The 20,000-nt window shown below is 39.5% G+C and overlaps 1 protein-coding gene across 6 annotated transcripts in view; it reads right to left on the bottom strand.

Moving 5' to 3' along the window:
- The window catches only part of LOC137987709 (uncharacterized), a 104,250-nt gene that overhangs the window by 35,702 nt on the left and 48,548 nt on the right, over positions 1-20,000 (bottom strand). For all 6 annotated transcript variants that reach the window (XM_068833776.1, XM_068833777.1, XM_068833779.1 and 3 more), the window contains 7 exons: positions 16,662-16,853; positions 15,874-16,110; positions 15,472-15,522; positions 12,791-13,027; positions 12,013-12,174; positions 11,482-11,643; positions 10,626-10,787 (listed from right to left, as the gene is read on the bottom strand). In XM_068833776.1, the coding sequence (XP_068689877.1) occupies positions 10,626-10,787; positions 11,482-11,643; positions 12,013-12,174; positions 12,791-13,027; positions 15,472-15,522; positions 15,874-16,110; positions 16,662-16,853 (1,203 nt within the window). The remainder of the gene's footprint in view (positions 1-10,625; positions 10,788-11,481; positions 11,644-12,012; positions 12,175-12,790; positions 13,028-15,471; positions 15,523-15,873; positions 16,111-16,661; positions 16,854-20,000) is intronic.

Below are 20,000 nucleotides of genomic sequence, written 5' to 3'. Positions count from 1 at the left end.
CCACCACATAACTTACTAATCCATTCCAATAATCCACTCTATCATCAATATCATTGAAAATTTATCCAACCTGCCACGGGGCATTAGTCAATTCCTCTGCGATAGGTTCAAATGTAATGCTTTTTAAATTCCTCGACATGATGGTTTTTCGCTGGTGGTGTATAATTTTCTCATTTAATATACCATATATCAGGCAATGATCACTAATTTCTGGATCAAACGTCCCCGATTTGATAAAATAATCAGGCCTGTTTGTGAGCAGTACATCAATCAGCGTGGACGAACATTAGTAATCCTTGTGGGACTGTTAATTAGACAGGTAAGATTAAAGCTTTCTTCCAAATCAATGAGTAATTTGCCTGCTCTTTTGTTTGTGTCCATTCGATTGAGATTAAGATCTCCCATGAGAATCACTGTTTGTTTTTGAAGTTCAGCCCACATGCATAATGAGCTGCGTTCATCTTCAAGCTTAGAGAAATAATCGTTACCCACAGCTTTCGGTGGTCTGTACACTCCGACTAGCAAAATTGTACTGCAGGCAGTCTTGATTTCAATCGACAAAACTTCTACATGTTTATATACTGGTGCTGTAACTTTCTTAGATGCGATATTCGTAGAAATAAAGGCCATTAGACTCCCGCCACCCTTCTTTCGATCCTTTCTGAACATATTATATCCTCTCATAAAAAATTGATCATCTTTGTATAAAGAATCAACTTTTGTTTCAGAAAGAAAAATCACCTGTGACTTCAGTTCTCTGTTCAAAAGTTTGAGGTCATCAAGTTTATTTTGTATGCTATTAATATTAAGATGGGCAATCATCAGATCATGATGTTTATCTTTGCGGTAATCAATAATGTTATGTCGAAGTACCTGAAGATCCAGATTAGTATCGATGATATTGATATCTTCAGTGGATGCCTCGTCATCATAGCCAGGCGAAAAGCTAAGAAGGCAATTCGTGCAGTACCAGGTGTAACTTGGTTTTTGCTGCAGTTGAGCATATTCTTTAGGTGAAACTCGAGAACACTTGATATGCATTCGCCGTCTACATTCGGTACAAGTTATAACTCGATGGTTTCGTGCCATCGTCCTGTCGCAAGTTTGGAAGCGATCACCATTTCATATTACAAGCCTGGTTTTTCCCATCGCTAAGGCATACAATTCAAAACTTTCCGAATCCGTTTAATCCGCATTGAAAGGAAAGAAGGAATAAATTTCTGAACAAAAGCACTCAGCCTCGTTGGTCAGACAAATTAGTAGCCTAAAGGAGTCTACAAGGCCAGTAGTCTTTCCTGCTCGCGAAATTAACTTATATGAAAATGACGGAAGAATCAGTCCATCACCATGATGGAAGTCGCCGATGATCCGCGGTGAATTTCGATCCTTGTTAAGTTGTTTGAGCTCCTTAAGCCATAAAGTGTTTCTGATAACATAACTAAATCAAAAACGGCATTAAAACAATGCGAACTCATTAACGTTGCTTGTGCGGTACGCATGGAAGGAGGTGAGAGTTTTTCAACTTCAATAGGGTATTGTTTCAAGAATTTCATTATATGCCTGCCTAACAAAGAGCAGATGACACTAATAATATCTTACAATCACATTGCTGCACTTTCAATCCAGACCGTAAAATAGAGAGTTTTACGTTCGGTGCGATCAATGTTTCAGATTTTCAGAAAAGTGGCTGGCCTAGGGGCCCAGTTTGTTATGTCTCGTTATTCGTTCTTCATGATTTGTTCATCTGGGGTAGTGACCCTGTGAACCTTGGTGGGTTTGTTCTGTTTAGGTACGCACGGAGTATCGACGTTTATGAACCAAGCTTTGCGAGCATGACCTATACGCCTTTGATATTCACCCTCGGTGGGTTTCTGATGTGTAGCTGCTCAGCCTCTAGTTTGTTTTATGCTGCATGTTTTCGTTTGGGTTGCACAGACTAGGGGTCTCTATGGACCCTGGTATCGCAAAGAGTGCTTCCCATATCTCACAGATTGAAATCTTGGTACCTGAAAATCATTTTCATTGCGAAGCTGATATCTGGCTTCATTTTCTTCAAAGTTGTCCACTACGTAACTAGGCAATAGTTTGTATTTCACTTTATACATCATTATAGCTATATCTTGAGGCCTCCGGTTATATAGAGTAGTTAATTTAGCTTTCTCAAGTATTTCTTCATATGTGGCTGATTTTTCCCTGAATGCAATCATGCGGAGAGCACGCTCTTGAATCCTTTCCAGTTTTTTCGATCTGATTTAGTACAGAAGTTCCAAACTACATGGCAGTAAGTTAAATTGGGTAAAATTGCAAATTTATATAAATGAAGTTTAGTTTCAGTAGAAATCATATTCCTTAAACGTGACAGGACTCCACTTTTCTTACTTGTATTTATGCAGATCTCTTGTATATGTGACCTAAACATAAGATCACGGTCTATTGACACCAAGTCATTTTAAACTTTTGCAGTAGGTAATATCTGGTCCATCAATGTTAATATTAATTGATTCGTTTTTTACACGAGATAGTAGCATCGCGTTGCACTTATCTTTGTTGCCTTGGAGAAAATTATTTTTTTGCCATTGAGATGCAATTTCTCCATTTGCATTGAGCTTGTCTTCCACAGCATTTATAGAATTATCAGACCCAAAAAGCTGGTGATCATCTGCGTACAGTGAAAAGCCAACGCTCTTGGAAAAGTGTGATAAATCATTTTGATACAAATTCCACATTAGTGGTCCAAGAGAAGAGCATTGGGGACAACCCCTTTTGACATGTTTCCAATCACTTACTATGGAACCTAATCTCACTCTATTTGGTCTGTCTTGAGATATGATCTTAGTATGTCCATGGCTGTATCATCAAATCCAATCGCTTAAAGTTTCCTCAGCAAAAGTGCATGCTGCAAACAATCAAATGCTTTTGACATATCCGTTGATAAGATCCCTACCCTCAAATTCCAATCTAATGACAACTTCCAGTCTTCTACTAATCTTATCATGGTTGTTTCACAGGAATGGGTCTTGCGATACGCAGTTGAGTATGGTGATAGTATAGTGTCATAATGTTGACCAATTTGTTGACATGTCAGCTGTTCAAATACTTTTATCACTGAATCCAGCACTGTCACCGGTCTGTAGTTCTTAACTTCAGCTTTTTCACCCTTTTTATACACGGGTACCCAGTCACCACTTTTCCATGCCTTGGGCCAACTTCTCAAATAAACACTGGTGTTAAAAAGCTTGGTCATAGATGGTGCAATGCCAGGCGAAGCTAATTTCAAGAGTTTTGGAGAAAATACACGTGGACCATTTGCCTTTGACACGTTTAGTTTATCCAACAGTTCTTTCACTTCAATCTGGTTTATATTTCTGAAATGAAAACAATTACTATTTCCATCCCTAACTTTAATAGCGACAACGCTCTCATGTGCGTCAAATTTACATTCATTGGACGCTTCATTCCCGACTCCAATACCATCTGCCATTGTTGTAAAATAATATGCCATCACTTCCGCAACTTTCTTCTGGTCAGTTTCTAAGTGATTTACTTCTGTCTTTATATTAATATGGTTGTTGGAGTTGTTTGTTTTTCATTCCCTAAAAAGGGCTTAAATGTGTTGTAATACTTCCAGGGATTTCTCCCGAGGTCCACTGAAATCTTTGACCAGTATTCTCTGATAGCTTTTCGTCTGCAGGGTGTGGCTATGTTTCTCGATTTCTTTTTCAGTTCAAAATTTTCCACGCTTCTGTTTTTTGCAAACAGCTTACTGTATTTCCTTTTTTTCTTGATAGCCTCCGTCCAATCTTTTGTCATGAAGGCCACATATTTTGATCGGACTTTTCTTTGCTTTAGTGAAAGGTGTTCGTCCACTACGTGTGTAAAAAGTGATTGCCAGAAAAAGTGTATATCGTCTATGTCATAAAACACCTCACAAACGTGCCAAGGAGCTGATTGCAGACCTTCGTTTAACTTTTCCACATCCAGATTTTTGGTACTTCTGTAAGTAATAATTTTGTTGGATGCTGATGAACTTTAACTTTCATGAGGCCTTAAACTAAACCATGGTCACAAATTTCTGGGTACATCACACCACTTTCTTCGAACAAATCAGGTTTATTTGTAAGAATAACGTCAATCAATGTTTTCGAAGAATTTGTAATGCGTGTAGGATCCTTGATCAAGCATTCTGGTCCATACACCACTTCCAGGTCTGTTAGAATCTTACATTCTCTCCGATTGGGATTCATTTCATTGTTAGAATCTTACATTCTCTCCGATTGGGATTCATCCTGTCAAGGTTTAAGTCTCCAGTTATGATTACAGTTTTTTTCCCTGAGTTTCCCACATAGTTGAAGAATGTAGTATGATCTTTTTTGATGGCAACCATGACGAAATAAATACCATCACTCCTCCTCCTCCCTTCTTCCGGTCTTTTCTATACAGGACATAGCCATTCAACTGGAATTGTGTATTAGGGTACGTATCATCAATTTTTGTTTCCGTGCGTACTATTATCTGTGACTTGAGCTTGTTATTGAGAAGTTTCAGATCTTCAAATTTATTTTGGATACTATTTATATTTGAGTGACTTATAAGAACATTTGCCCACTTATTGCTTCTGATTTCAAATTCGAATGTACTGGTTTGCTGTTTCGTCGATTCCTGGCTTCTACTTGTGGTTAATGAATTGCATTGCTCCGCATCATTTGAATCAGATTGATCCCTAAGCCACAAAGATTGGATGGCTGACGCATTTGAGACCATTAAACAGTAACTGGTCGAATGTACATAATGTGCAAATCCATATAACCTTACTACTTTGCAGGATTTGAAAGTCTCTCAACACCGTATTTCCACATTTCATATGATATGTTCGTTTGCATAAAGTACATGTTAACGAGCGATGATTTTTAGCGATAGTTTTACCGCACTCTCCACACTTCTCAGGTTCACTGATCACTACCTTTGTCAGTTGGAAGCTCGAATAAGCGTTGGAATAATAACTGATCTTGAACCTAAGTAGCGTTGAGATTCAATATGGCGTCGCGTTTTGAGAAAGATCGATTCAAACGGAAAATCCGACTGCAATCCAGTTGATGTAGAGCCATCCACCTCTGTTGACGTTTTGAAACTATGTATGATATTGGTACCAATAGATAGATGGTCGTATGTCGAGTGCAGTTGTAGAAGTAAAGCGCTGAAAAGGATAAATTTCGGAGCCAAATTTCTTGCTGCCGCCATCTTGACCCCTGACGAGTTTCCTATTTCTGAATATGCATTCATCTTCATGTATGATGTTTTTGATACCAAGGGCTATTGAATGACCCTTGATATTCACCCTTGGTGGGTTTGTTGTGTCTACGTACATTTCTATCGTATTGGTGTTCATGACCAATGCGTCTATAGCATGCGCTAGAGGCCCTTTATAATCGCCCTCGGTGGGTTTGTTGTGTCTAGGTACATACGTACATATACAATATTGTTGTTCGTGAACAATTTGATTATAGCATGAGCAGAAGGTGCTTGGTAATCACCTTCGGTGGGTATGTTGTGTCATGATACAGACAAAGTGTTGATGTTCATGAGCAATGCGTTTATATCATGGGCTGGAGGCCCTTGATAATCACCCTTGGTGGGTTTTTTTGTGTCCAGGTACCCATGAAGTATTGATGTTCAAGGACTACGCGTTTTATAGCACGGGATTCAGGTCCTTATCTTTCGCTCTCGGTGGGTCTGTTGTGTCTAGTATTTTTGCCTTTTTCTGCGTGCTTTTCTGCATGCTTTTCTGCAGAGTCTTCCATTGTTATGCTGCGGTCCATTTACCATTTCGTTCTTTTTTCGCTGTCATTATTATTATTTTGCCGTGTGTTGCTTTATCCCTTTTCGTTTCTTTAGTCATTTTTCACACAGAGTTCTGGTCAACATCTCTGCCGTTTCCCCAAGAAGTCGTTTCCATGACTGAAAAGCTTGATTGCCAGTTCTTGCCTCCTGTGAAAACGGGGCATCTCTGCATCATTCCAGTGTTTTCAATGGATGGAAGTCATTCGCCGTGGAAGTGTTTGATTTCGTTCCTTTTCCACTCAGTATTTGTTGCATTCTTCCAAATTGGTTTCAGCCATCCTTTGTGCTTACTATACTTTCAAGTGGTTCCACGATTTGGCCGGAGTCTGTCCTCCAACCAACTAGTGCTTTTGCGGTAGCAGCCAAGACAGGGAATGGTCCCCTTGCACCCTCGCCTCATGAAAGCATCGAAAGGAGTCGCTTCACGCAGATCTTCCGAGGACGTTAGGCAGTTAGTTTTAAGTTTGTCATTCCGAAGCGGGTATATTTTTAGCCTTTTTTCTGCCTCTGCCAGTCGTACGCGTTTGTTTTTACTTTATAAGCCTATGAGCTATTCCACTTACAGCGACTCTTTCAAGAAGTCTTTCCATGGTATTATTCTCGATATTGCTCAATTTAGTACTCACTCAGCTGGTGCAGCTACACCAGCCCCTAATCCTGGAGTCCCTGACAGAAAAGTTCTACGACACGCCCGTTGGGCCTCAGTAAGTGCCATTAATACCCATGTCAGATACTCTTTGGAGAGTTTATTAGAGGTCTCAAATTCACTTTCGCCTTCACTCAAGCCCTTTCTTTTAGTTCTACGGAGGGCTTGGCTGGCCAATGCACCCATATGTCACCTAGCTTGAGTGTCCGGTTGAGTAGTGGAGGCAAAATATGTAATTTGTGATAATCCTGATTAGCATAAATTGATATTTTGCTTTCACGTAGCCCTGGCCTGGTTGTGAGCGGCAGGCGCTTGGAGTGCCACGTGCTCGTGGCTTGTATTTGGCGATCGTTTAGAAGGTCAGGCATTCTACGGTCAGCCTTTACCGCGTGCACAAGTCCTGTTTCTTTTTTTGTCCTATCGAGTTGAATTAGTGTTTAATGCCTTCGTTAGGAGGTATTTGATAGCGTTCATTTACATTGTAAGTAGAGAAACTTATGAGCAACTGTGAGCATACCGGAGTAACTCAAATTGAGAGAGTAACTCTGAGCAACCCTGAGGAACTTAAATTCAGAGAGTAACTGCGAGGACCATTCGTTCCGTGACTGAAAATGTGTATAAAAGAACACATCAAGCACTAGATGCTCATTTGGAGCAAGATGAGCAACTCATGAGTAAAATGAGCAACCCACGAGGAGTAAAAATGAGCAACTCATGAGTAAAATGAGCCACTCACGAGTAAAACTGAGCAACTCATGAGTAAAATGAGCCACTCATGAATAAAATGAGCGACCCATGAGTAACATGTATTGCACAAACTAAGGAAGGCCTGAAGATGTTGTTTCCGCTTCATAATTTCGCTTCGTTTCAGTCTAATCTGATGCCAGGTCAAAACATTTCTTGGCTTTACGTTTGCACAAAAAAGTACCGTAAAAGCCGGGAGTTAACAGTAAAAGACAGGCCCAAAAGATAGATAAACATTCAAGAAAAAAAGTAAGAAAGTATAAAGTAGTTTTTATATATCTCTGAATCGACTTCTCATCGAAAGATAAATGACTTATATGAATGAAGGAAAAGGTCATGATGTTCTGTCAAAAGGAAAAAAATTGATCACGTGCTAGGCAACCATAAAGGTGCATGTGATCATCTTGTGTCAACTGAATGAACTTTGTCGGGTTCCTGAGAAATGTATCTATTTTGACTTCAGGGTGAACTATTTACATAATCACGAGTTTGAGCGGCCGTGTTATTGAAAATCTAAACATTTATGAGTGTAGGTACCCCAAGCTCACGGAGAATCGTTGTTGCGTTGCATAAATTTTATGAGGGTTTGTATGGGGAATTTAGCGATCGTAATTTAGGGCATTAAAATTGAAATAAAAATACATCAGAATTTCTTATCTTGCCTCCTTGTCTTATTTATGGTGTGTTCTTAGCATTTCTGGTCGTTTCAGCGCGATTCTAGGGAGTTTTATTTCTACCGTTACTTTCTCATATTATAGAGAGAAAACAGCGAACTTACAACCCACTGGAATAGCGCTGAAATGGCCAAAGTACGCCACAAAAACACTAATAAGGTATCGAGAAACACACCCAAAATCAAGTTTGCGATTACATGGAAAAATCTGAGCCCGGTTAGCCGACATCGCGGCATTAGGATGCCGGGATCCCTGCTAACGGGGCTGAGATTTTTTTCATGTAATGGCGTTCACCGGGACAGCCCGGTTAGCCGGGCCAGCGATTTCCAACGAAATCACTTTAGAGCAAAATGCCCCGCAGAATAGTCGTTTTATATTTTTGTGTTTAAATAAATGATCAATAAGATAGCAAACCATAAGGCTTCTTTAAATTGTAGAATGGTGAATTTTAATAACAATTTAGCGAGACAAACGTCTGTTCACTTCTTGTTGTTGTTGTCACTTTTTTTTCACGTGACATATTCTAAATTTAGTCCAAGCCGGGCTGGCTCACCTCATGTAATATCGAGCTGAAAAACATCCCGGCAAACCTGACCAGCCCGGCTAGTCAGGCTGCACTGAAGGTTTTAGTTGAAACTGCAAAGAGGTAAGACACGGAAGTAATTTATGAAATTCTTCGCGGGTCACCAGCTTTATGTTTAGAAATCGAGAAATTTGAAGGACTTCAGTGTGAGATGCTTATTTCCGTTCCTTTTCCTTTTTAAATTCATGGATCAAAGTGCAATTTTGTGATAAATCTCTACTCTTACTTTCTCTAGCCCAGTCGATGTTGTAACTGAGCATTTCTGTGTACGCGACAATATTTTGACACGGAATAAGAGCACTCAGGGGCTTTTTTTAAAAATCTGTATCTGGGCCAGTATAAACCTAGTTTTGTTCTATACTCCGTTTTTGAAAACTCAGTCCTTGTTTCATATCTAGTCTGCAGTCCGAGTCCGCAGTCTACCTTTTATACTGACCGAATTTTAAATATGTCGTGTGAAAAAAGATGACAACAACAAGAAGAAGTGGAAGGAAGTTTGTCTTGCTAAATTGTTATTAAATCTCACCATTCTACAATTTAAAAAGGCCTTAAGGTTTGCTATCTTATACATCTTGTATTTAAACATAAAAAAACAACAACTATTCTGTGGGCCATTTTACTCTAAAGTGGAGTAATGTGGTGATAATTCGCTGGCCCGACTAACCGGGCTGTCCCGGTGAACGCCATTACATGAAAAAATCTCAGCCCGGTTAGCCGGGACCCCGGCATCGTAATGCCGGATGTCGGCTAACCGGACTGAGATTTTTCCATGTAATCGCAAACTTGATTTTGGGTGTGTTTCTCAGACGTGCCGGAATCTCGGTTAAACGAGCCAGCCCGCCTAACCGGGCCAGCCCGGCGCAGGTAATTGGCCTCTTAGATCTGCTTAGGACTAACTCTTCAAAAATAACATTTGAATTAACCTAAATTATACGTTTTTCGAGTGGGTCTTCGTTTTCGGGGTCTTCGTATTCGACACTACCCTCCTCGCGTATCACATTTCAATGCACGTATGCAAATTTGTTAAGCTCGAATATTACACAACATGATGAATTCACAAAGACGACCTTTTCCAGCGAAAACAAGCAACATATTTGCTATTATAGGCAAAAACCCCTTCCTACTTCATTGCGTGCGTGAAGACAAGAAACGCAATCGGGTCAAATTACCATACGCAATAAAATAAATTTCAGAATCAAACTCTTTCCTGAAGAACCTTTTCCTTGAATAATTAAGCATAAAATAAGCGACAACCTTTCTTCCAAATAATTCTTGGCGTCACATTTCCAAAATTTTGTGCAGAGTTGAGTACAAATAAATACAAATAGCCAGATAACAGAGATCACAGATCCACTTAAGGTGTTCGATTCCTTCTCTGTCTTTGCTAAACCCATAATTTACCAGAGAATTTTCCATTTGGCTTCAGTGTTGTACAGAACACCATCCTTGGTAAAATATTAGAAATACAGCTCACTTTGATTTCGGCTTGACAGGCGAAAGATTGTTGTCGAAGTCCACTTAGCAGGGGAGTGACAGGCAAGACTTTTACCGACACGGAAAAAAAATAAAAATAAAATAAATAAAATAAAATGAATAAAATAAAAATAATAAAACAAAGATACGTTACCTATTTTAATTTCCGACTGGGACTGCCCTACTGGCAACTCAGTAATGATCAGCCTTGTTCGAGTAGTCGACCGTTACATTCGGGCCGTGAAACAACACTGATTTCACATTTTAGTTTTCCCACCGGGGTGTTCAAAGCACTTAACCTCGTTTTTTTTTCGTCGTTGTATTACCTTCTTGGACTACTGTCTGGGCACTCGAAATAATTTGGATATCGCCGTGACGATTTGATGGATTCCTCGAACAAAAGGTCAGAAAGTCTGCCTGTACGCTTACAAAAGGCCCCTTTATGTCTCTTATCCCTGGAACCGGACGTGGCAAGAAGATGAAAGTTTCCATTTTATTCTAAACGATTGTAAACTAGGACGAGGCCAGCATTAGGTCGCCTCACACGTTCCCATTTGTATAAAAAACATTTTTCTTTTTGTTCTCATTATCGCGCACCCTCTGAACTTTCCAGAAAGAGACTTCCACTAGTTCTTGTTAGTTTAAACCCTTTTATAATGCTACTTACCTATGCAATCCTGTGCACTCTTGGACCCAACATGAGCTGTGGCAGTAGTGCCCGGGCAAGGGACACAGGTTCGGCTCTCGTTATTAGGCTGAAAAGAACGTCGGTCGCACAGCACGCATGGAGCCAATCCAGTTGAAGAAAATGAACCGGCCGGGCAAGGGACTGCGATCATAATAAAACACGGTCTTTAACCTCATTAAACCTGGTTATTGTTACAAATATGATAATACCTTGAGCAAGATGCTTTTGACTTTTTGTATTTTAGGCTACGTTTTCGGGGGAAAATGTCATAAAAAAGATGTCGACAGGTAGTACTCATAAAGACAAATCAAACGAGTGCAAAACACTGACATGTTCCCAATAACTATTTGTCGCGGATTCCCACCTTCTTTTTGAAGTGCACCTGCTAAAAGAAATTCAGTTTCACTGGTAAGAATGCTTGATACACTTCTCCACCTTTTGCGAGTAAACCCTCATCAAACGTCACAAAATGCACAACTTCTCATATATTCTTTTTTGTGGTATATCTACCCCGCTCTAGACCAGCCATGCATCATCTTTGATGCCTTACTTCGTAAAGTTTATCAAAATTGGGCATGCAGCTAATTACGAGCATTTCTGGACATAAGTAAAAATTTCGCGTCTAATTTATGTAACTTCCTTGGCGAATCTTTCGGCACGAGATTGAACTCTTGAGAGAAACTGCATAAGCCAACCGAAAGTTTTATCGTCCTGTGGTCTGAATTCTCAATCATGGAGAGGGAGGGAGGGAAGGTCACTACCCCTTTTCTCCACGCCAATTTCAAGAGGCATACTAACTAATTAAACATAGCGCAGGTGTTAATTAAACTCTTACCTCCACACTGTACTGAGCTATTGGAACCCTCACCAGGAGTGGTTGTGTTTGCACTGCATTTGAAGCAACTACTTTGTCCCTCGAGAGGCTGATATTCACCCTTCTGACATAGGAAACAGGGCTCCAATCCCGTGGGCGAATATGAACCAGCTTTGCAACTAGCTGTTGAAGAAGAATTAAAGAAAACATAATGTTCAGCATTAAGGATATAAGACCGGTTTCTAGCCCTTTCCAGCTCTTGTACTTTGATAGATCATCACTAACCAATCTCTATAAGTTGTTACCTTTTTAAGTTGTGGGAGCGGATTCAGAGCTACCTTGGATTTTCCGTGAAGCAGTACTTTAACAACTGAATAATTACAATAAAAGGAACATGCTATTTTGTAATTTCATAAAGTCGAGTTTACAATTGAGGTGATCCTAATGTCTGCTCCCACTTCAATTCAGCTCGGCCATCGGTACTTACAATCAAGAGCGAAACAATTCATGCCTTTCTCTCTGACGGTCTACATAAGTTAATCCATTACCCACCTATACAGCCAGAGCGGTTGTACGTTCTAGTCTCTTCCGTTGACGTTCTTGGTGGACACAAACCACACATTTCTTGTGACTCTCGATCTTGATATGTTCCGACAGGGCACTCCTCACAAGTACCAAGCGTCTTGTTCAAATATGTTCCAAAATAACAACTCACTGTAACGCAAGAAAAATACAGTCAACGAATTCTGCTAATTTAACAAAACGCTGAAAATTATATGATAATTTTGAGCAGAAGAAATGTGTAACTTAGCAGCTCTTTGAAGAGAGAAGAAGAGAAGAGAAACTTTATTTAAGTGTCTAGTCGTTCTAGCTCTGTAGCACTAATTGCGGACACTGTAAACTGAAATCAACAAATCAATTCAAAGGAAATGTTGGTTTTTGAGGAGAGGGGAAAACCGGAGTGCCCGGGGGAGAACCTCTCAAAACACAGTAGACCACCAATTTTTGAGAATTAAAGCCATTGGAAATAGGTGACTGTATTGCCTGAAAACCAGATTAACAGTAGTCCATCAAACTAACAGATAGGAGAGTTTTTAGCTGGTAGAAGCAATATTTACAAATGTTGTTATAACCACTGTTGCCAATCTAAGAAGTACTGAGTAGTGGGTCATAAGAAGTGGGGTGTAATTTCATTGGTATTTCATCCGGCTCCGGTGGTCTTTCAAAATGCCTTCCTTAGAAACCTTTGGGCCAGCGCACGTTCACTTCATTGACTTATTGACAAACGATAACCCTTATTACGGGATATATTATCATTAGTGTTACATACCACAGATTCCATCTCTATAGGCTTGTCCTTTGTTACACAATCTTACAGGCTCTGAGAAGTTCAGTGATTGCGCGTCAGGGAAAAGCACAGTACCGTTGATATTCAAACTGAAGTTTCCATTCTCCACGGCCTTTTTTATCTCACTGCTGATGTTTTTGGCGATTTTGATGCCCACCAGACCTGCTAAAACTTTGCTGCCCTTAGTATCATTTGCTCCAGTGCTGTTTTCAATGAGAACTGACATAAAATATGACATATTTAGTCGTTGAGATTCCCGGGTAAATTAGGAAAATCTATTTCTAATGCTGGCCTGTTTAATAGCCGACTAGTTCATCGCAGCGAAACCGTCGGTTCCTCTGGAAATAAGTGCTTTTCACTTTTAATAAGGGGTTATCAAACGGAAAAAATCCCGCTTCTAAATATTGCAAACTTAAAAAAAGGCTGGTTCTCACTATCGACGGAGTCGGAGTCGTAAGAGCTCTTATGATCTAGTCAAAATCGAAAATTGGAGTCGTAAGCGGAGTCATAAGCTCGACGGAATCGGAGTCGGAAGAAACAGAACGTTCCCATTTTCTTTTGATTCCGCTTATTACTCCGTCTCTTATGATCTAGTGAAAAACTTCATTGGCGGGGTTGGAAGCAGAAGCGGAAGAACCAACCAATCACAATGCTTTGTTTTGACCGCCGACCGGTTAGCTCAGTTGGTTAGTATCGGACTACCGTGCGGGAGGTCGTTGGTGTTTATGGAAGGGTGTCGATAAAGTGACAAGATTGTCGACAATAAACGATTATAGAGAAGGGGGCTTAAGGATGATAGATTCAGACTCCCAGATTAAAGCCTTAAGACTTGGTTGGATGCAGAGAATTTTCACCCCCAGTAATGGCACATGGAAATCGTTACGGTATCTTCAATATATTTTAAGGAGAAATGGTGGCTTCCTGCTATTTAATTGTAACTACAATATGGTCCATGTAGAAATCACTTCTAAATTTTATCGGCAACTGTTACAGTGGTGGGCCGATTTTCGTAAAAGTTTTGCAGAGGAAAAGGATTGGCAACTTATCATTTGGAATAATAAGGAGGTACTAATCGATAACAAACCTGTTTATTATAGACAGTATTTTAGAGCTGGTATCATCTGTGTACACGATCTTCACTTTGATGTAGGTAATTTAACTTCTTTTAATAGGATCACTTCACTAATAGATAAAAGTAACTTTTTAACATGGACCGGACTACGCAATTTTGTACCGCCCAAATTAAGAAATCTCGATTCCAGTGTTACTTTCGATCTATCAAAACCTTCTTTTAAATATTCTGAATGGGTATTTGATGTATCTAAAGCAAAATCAAAACACTATTACACCCTCTTAGTTGGCGCAAAGGCTCGCCTTCCAAACAATAGTATAAACTTGTAACGGGAATTTAATATAACTAAAGATCAACTTGAAAAGTCTTACCATCTTTCACATACTGTCACTTGTGAGCCTTACCTAAAGGCATTTCAATATAAAGTCCTAAATACACTTTTACACACTAATGATAAATTGTATAAGATCGGTTACATTGAAAACTATTATTGCTCTTTCTGCCACCATGAGAAGGAAACTTTACAGCATCTTCTGTTCAATCGTCCTCATTCAAATAAGTTTCAGAAAGCCTTTGAACTATATAAATTTCAGGTAACAAGTCAACAGATAAGTCGCAACCTAAAAGATGTTATTCTTGGAGTGATTTCTTCAATATGCCCCACACTAAATTATTTGATAATCATAGGCATATTGTATCTGTGGTACTGCAGAAGGAATGGAGTTCTTCCCAACGTAGCTTGCTTTCGAGCAAAAGGGAACATCAAAATACAAACCGAAAAGTACGTTAGTGCCAGGAAGAAAACGATTCACAAATTTTGTGACAAATGGAAATTTTTTATATAATTCCTATTATTGCTATTGTCATTGTTTTTACTATTATTATTATTATTATTATTATTATTATTATTATTATTATTATTATTATTATTATTATTATTATTATTATTATTATTTATAGACAGAAGGTAAAGTAATGTACTGTAAGTCGAAGTTTTTAAAGTAGTTTATTATGTATTAGTGTCGAATAATGTCTCTGTAAATAGTAGTGTACTGGGTGTTTTTTGTATGTAGGTTATTTTCATTCCGTAAGTCTGTACGTAAGAAAATGAGCGGTCAGAGGGGGTCTTGAACCCGGGATCTCCGGATCTCAAGGCAAGCGCCCTAACCACTGGGTCCCAATTCTGCGGGACGTAAAAGAACTCACGCACTGTTGGAAAAGAGCAGGGAACGGATTTCCCGGTGTTGTGGTCTGGCCTTAACATATCACGGATTGGCAGAGAAAAATGCTTGGAGATATTAGCTCCACCAAGCTACTCTAAAATCCGAGGGTAAATAAAGCATATACCTATACCTTGTTTTCTCGCGATCTGGTCACAGTTTGATACTAAAATAGTGCTTGCCACTCCGACAATCTAGTTTTCATCCAGATCATGAGCGACGGAGTCATAACGAAATCAGTATTTTGCTTCCGACTCCGTCACTTTTGATTTTCACTAGATCATAAAGCTCCACGCTTCCGCTTATAACTTCGCTCCGACTCCGACTCCAACTCCGACTCCGTCGGTAGTGAGAACCAGCCGTTAACCTACCAACAATATCCACTCTGATCGTTGTTCGTGGAACTAGTGCCCCGTCATCATCTGAAGAAAAGAGTAAAATAAATTCAAAGGTGAGAAGAGAAGAAAAATCACTATAAAGACCTTCTCAGCTTATTATATGTGATCATTTTTTAAACTCATTATTAGTGGAGGGGAAGTCGAGTTCTCTATAATTCAGGAAGGAAATACAAAAGAATTTAATTGTTAATGAGTGTCTTTATATCTGATAGAGACACGGCTAATACTTCCAATTTTCTAGGCCAAAATAACCCAAAATCTAAACATAAGTGTAATGGATATAAAATGTGAAGTAAAGCTTTTGAACCCATTAAATAAATTTGCAGTTCTCTTAGTGTGCCATTTATCACTAAAATGAATCTCAACTTTACAGACCTGATGAACGCTTCTTTCTCTTTCCAACAGAACTAACCATGGCACAAGTCACCTTAACATTCTCGGCTGTACATTTGTCTTTTATGGCGGGGTCACTGCAGATTTCTTTATACAAAGAACCATTCAGGATCTGGATGAAGTTTTGTTTAATTTGAGCCTGTGCCTCGGGTGTACCGCAGTTCCCATTGAAGTAATACAAATCCATAGCCATCCTGGCTTGACCCGGTTGGTATACTCCTAAAATGATTTTCAAAGAAAGTCTTCTGTATTCATTTCAACATTCAATAAACAGATCCCTGACTTTTCCTTACTTACAGAGATTCAGCAAGGTTAGCTCAACCTGAAACAAATATGGAGCGTTTTGGTTTCTAGTCCTTCCAATCAAGGTCTGACGTCATTTGGACCATGTTTGGACATCGTTGCAATTTTATAGCGAAAATTAACTAACGCCATAAGTACATAACTGTAATCTTCTATTAACCTGCTCGAGCTTTTTTTTCCATATTACCCATCCTAGCAGTATACAAGACTATTGTCATATTTTGACCTCACACACAGCTTATATTTCACCATGAGACTTTCTTCTGGTACTTCGGGGGACTGACAATAAAACAGCCCTAAAAAGGGAAGTCGTACCCAGGCTTACTGGACAGTGTACCTGTAGGACTGGGTGATAGATTTACTTGGTGTGACTGGTGTAACGCTGGTTTGAAATCCTGTGGCATGAGCTCAGTGCTTTAGTTTAATTCTAAGAGTCTATTTTGTGAAGGTGAGGAAAAAATATTTACTTGTACAGTCTGGCCAGCGCATGGGTGGTAACCATATTCCTGACGCTCCACAGCTCCATATAGTAAATGGTGGTATTGCTTGAGCAAAATCCCAGCGGTCATCACAGAAAGGGCTACACATTCGTCCAAGGGCCCAGTCGTCACAAGCCTTGGCTCCATTCTGGGGAGGACGCAGGTCTAGGCAGTCCCTCGCTTTTGAGGGACAAAAAATCATTAGTTAGGAGGCATTATGAAAGAAGTATAATGCACTTATCGGTATGGATTTACATAAACAAGTCAAAGTTAGCGAGAAAAACCGACGTTTCGATGTCATCAGCACTTTATGGTTTCAAGAAATATAATGGACATATGATAACCCTGTCATATTCATACTGGCACAACGAGAGCGGAACCTGACGAAATGACCCTTGCATGTGTATAACATTTTTAACACGTCAAACGGAAAGGGATTCTTTTCATTACTGTGTTGCCAGTATGGCAATCCCAGTAGGAAAGTGGGTGGGATTTGTTTGTTTGATTTTTTTTTTTTTTTCTTTTCGTGTCGGTAAAAGTCTTGCCTGTCACTCCCCTGCTAAGTGGTATCTTTGTGCATAGAGCCTTCTGCTCCTATTTTCTTAGGATAGAGAGAGTAGTGGAAATGCGTAAATTTCTCTGGTGGACACAGTAGAATGATAAACTTAACCGGCAATGGCGTCGAAAGTCATGTAGCGCGAATGGCGTTTTAGTGGATCTTTGAACAACATATACGGTTATGAAGCTCAATAATGGCAAGTCATTTGGATACTGAACAAGACAGGCGGTGGAATCTAAAAAGCGACGAGTAATGGACTTCGACAACAAGGTTCTTCATGGAAACGGTTTGATCCTGAAATTTTGGTTTGTTGTAATATTGCGCATATTTGACACGATTGAGTTTTTTCTCTTCACACACGTAATGAAATAGGAAGGGGTTTTTGCCTCTAATAGCAAATATGTTGTTTGTTTCAAAAAATTGTTCGCTGGAAAAGGTGACCTTTATGAATTCATCATGTTTTATAATATGCGAGCCTAACTAGATAGTTTTTATGGCAATAGTAAAGCATTTTCGCGTCAAAATGAGGTTAGCGTTTTTCTGTTGTGTTAACTTAATTAAATATAGATATACATTCTGCCTCGTGAGTTTGTTATTCTCGTTAACCAGCAATGGCGTCGAAAGTCATTGCAACGCGAAAGGCGTTTTAGTGCATCTTATGTTGTTTGTTTCAATAAAATGTTTCGCTGGAAAAGGATTCTGTGATATTTTCTGCCTTTGTGAATTGTAATATCATGTTGTGTATTGAATTTTCGAGCTTAAGGTTGAAACGTGATACGGGAGGATATTTTTAGTATTTCTCTGTAAGCAGGAAAGATTTCATGAAAACAAACAGGTCTGTTGGAAGCGTGCTTGAGTTTCAACGAAATGAGCCCCAAAATCAGCAAAAAATTGTGACGCCGGTGAATAATAAAGTAGCTGCTATTTCCAAAATGATGGAATTACCTGGTGATAAATAACCTCGTTTTGGAGAGTAAATTTTTGACTTTGCAGAAACAATGGTGGGCGATTGTGATCTTTGTTTTGAATGCGCTCATTTATTGTCAAACTTTATAACACTTGACTGAAAAAGAAACTTACGAAAACCCAGATATCTTGCCATCATTTGACACAGATGCTTCACTCAGTTTGGCAAGTAAGCATGCCGCGGTAACTTAATCACGGCGACCGCTGAATTCCGGCGATGTCACTTTCCATTTTGCGATTTATTTGTGCAGCCAAAACGTACAATAACAAAATTGAACGTAGCAGAAATCTCCCAAAATGTTTGTCGCTGATCTTAACTGTTTATATTCTATATTTACGGTTCAAAATTAATGTTCTTTTCATGTCGTAAATATGTTATTCTCGAGCGACCGTCCTGGAAACTTCCTTCTGCTCTTTCTAAAAACTGTGTATCAATATTTATTTACTTTTGCATCAATATTTGTTTTTGAATTAAGCAAGCTAACAAAATCTGTACCTTGCTGAGTTCGCATTTGTTAGCGTTAATAATATTTTCTGTTCGATGCTTCTGTTTTATGAGGGGTTTGGTCTCCCATCCAAACACTAACCCCGCTGGACAGGGTAAAACTTCAGTGAACTTCGGTATTACACAGCCGTCAGATGCTCAGAGGGCACGCTTAAACTTGTGGTGTAAAGAAGTTTATAACATGTCAGCCCAGAAGCCAATGTTCCTCACTTCCCATTTATTTTCTTCAATCTTTCTGGGTTCAGTACTTTGCTAGTAACCACATGTCTTCTCAGGCTATTTACCCAAGACTGCTATCATGGCACTACAATGATAGACAATACCAAAACAATATCGTGTACTGTTAGAGCTACATATTACGCAAGGACAGATCTGTTACCGTCGTACGAACGTGTGAGTACCTGTGAGCCAATGGGCCTCTACAGGGGCCCGTTTCTCAAAGGTCCCGAAACTTTACGGGCCATTTTCGGGTGTCACAATTCCCTTTGTATCTCAAGACCGGAGAGGATTTAAGTCGTCAAACTTCATAGTTTTTTTTCTGTTTGTTACCTTGAAAACATGTCAAAAGATCGCCTTTTCAAAACAAGCGGTTGCCAGTTTCACATATGGCTTTTCGGGCCCAAAAAGTTATCGGGACTTTCGAGAAACGGGCCACTGGTATGACTTCTTAATGACCCCCCAACTTGAAAAAAAATTGTCTGGAACGGTGCACGTACCACAGGGAACCCAGTGTACCCTCACCGAGGGTCTAGTTTTGAACATGAATATAGCTTATATGCCTACTTTGACGAGGCATAGTCACCTGGGGCCCGTTTCTCGAACTTCCCGAAATTCTTCGGGTGACATAAATCCCTTTGCGTCTTTAAAAAGAACACGTTTCAAGATTTCATGTAACTTGGCAGTTATATCTGAAACATATTGGGGAACTTAAAGACCCATTATCACTTACCGTGATGCACCACGATTTGTTTATTATGAAATACAAAGCAGTCACCCACTACCCTCTTTAGCGATCCACATTTTTGGCATTTTTCAGAGGGTTTCAATTTTATTTTGAGAGGAGAAATTTTTGGAAAACTGAACAAAAACAGTCAGTGTGAAAGGGGAAGGTTTGTGTGTACATTTTATTTACTGAACTCGACTCGATCCGCGCAACAATCGCAGCCGAGTCTTCTTTGAGAAACTGATGTACCGAAAACAAAACAGGGTTTCTTTTCCAGATCTCGTCAAAGCAAGAACGATCCAGTTCAAGCGATCCAACTAATTGATGTATTGCGTTAATGATGTTCAAAAATGC

The sequence above is a fragment of the Montipora foliosa genome, unplaced genomic scaffold, assembly GCF_036669935.1.
Source record: "Montipora foliosa isolate CH-2021 unplaced genomic scaffold, ASM3666993v2 scaffold_382, whole genome shotgun sequence".
Lineage (NCBI taxonomy): Eukaryota > Metazoa > Cnidaria > Anthozoa > Scleractinia > Acroporidae > Montipora > Montipora foliosa.
Note: the sequence above shows the minus strand (reverse complement) of the source record. Positions and strands in the feature narration are given on the sequence as shown.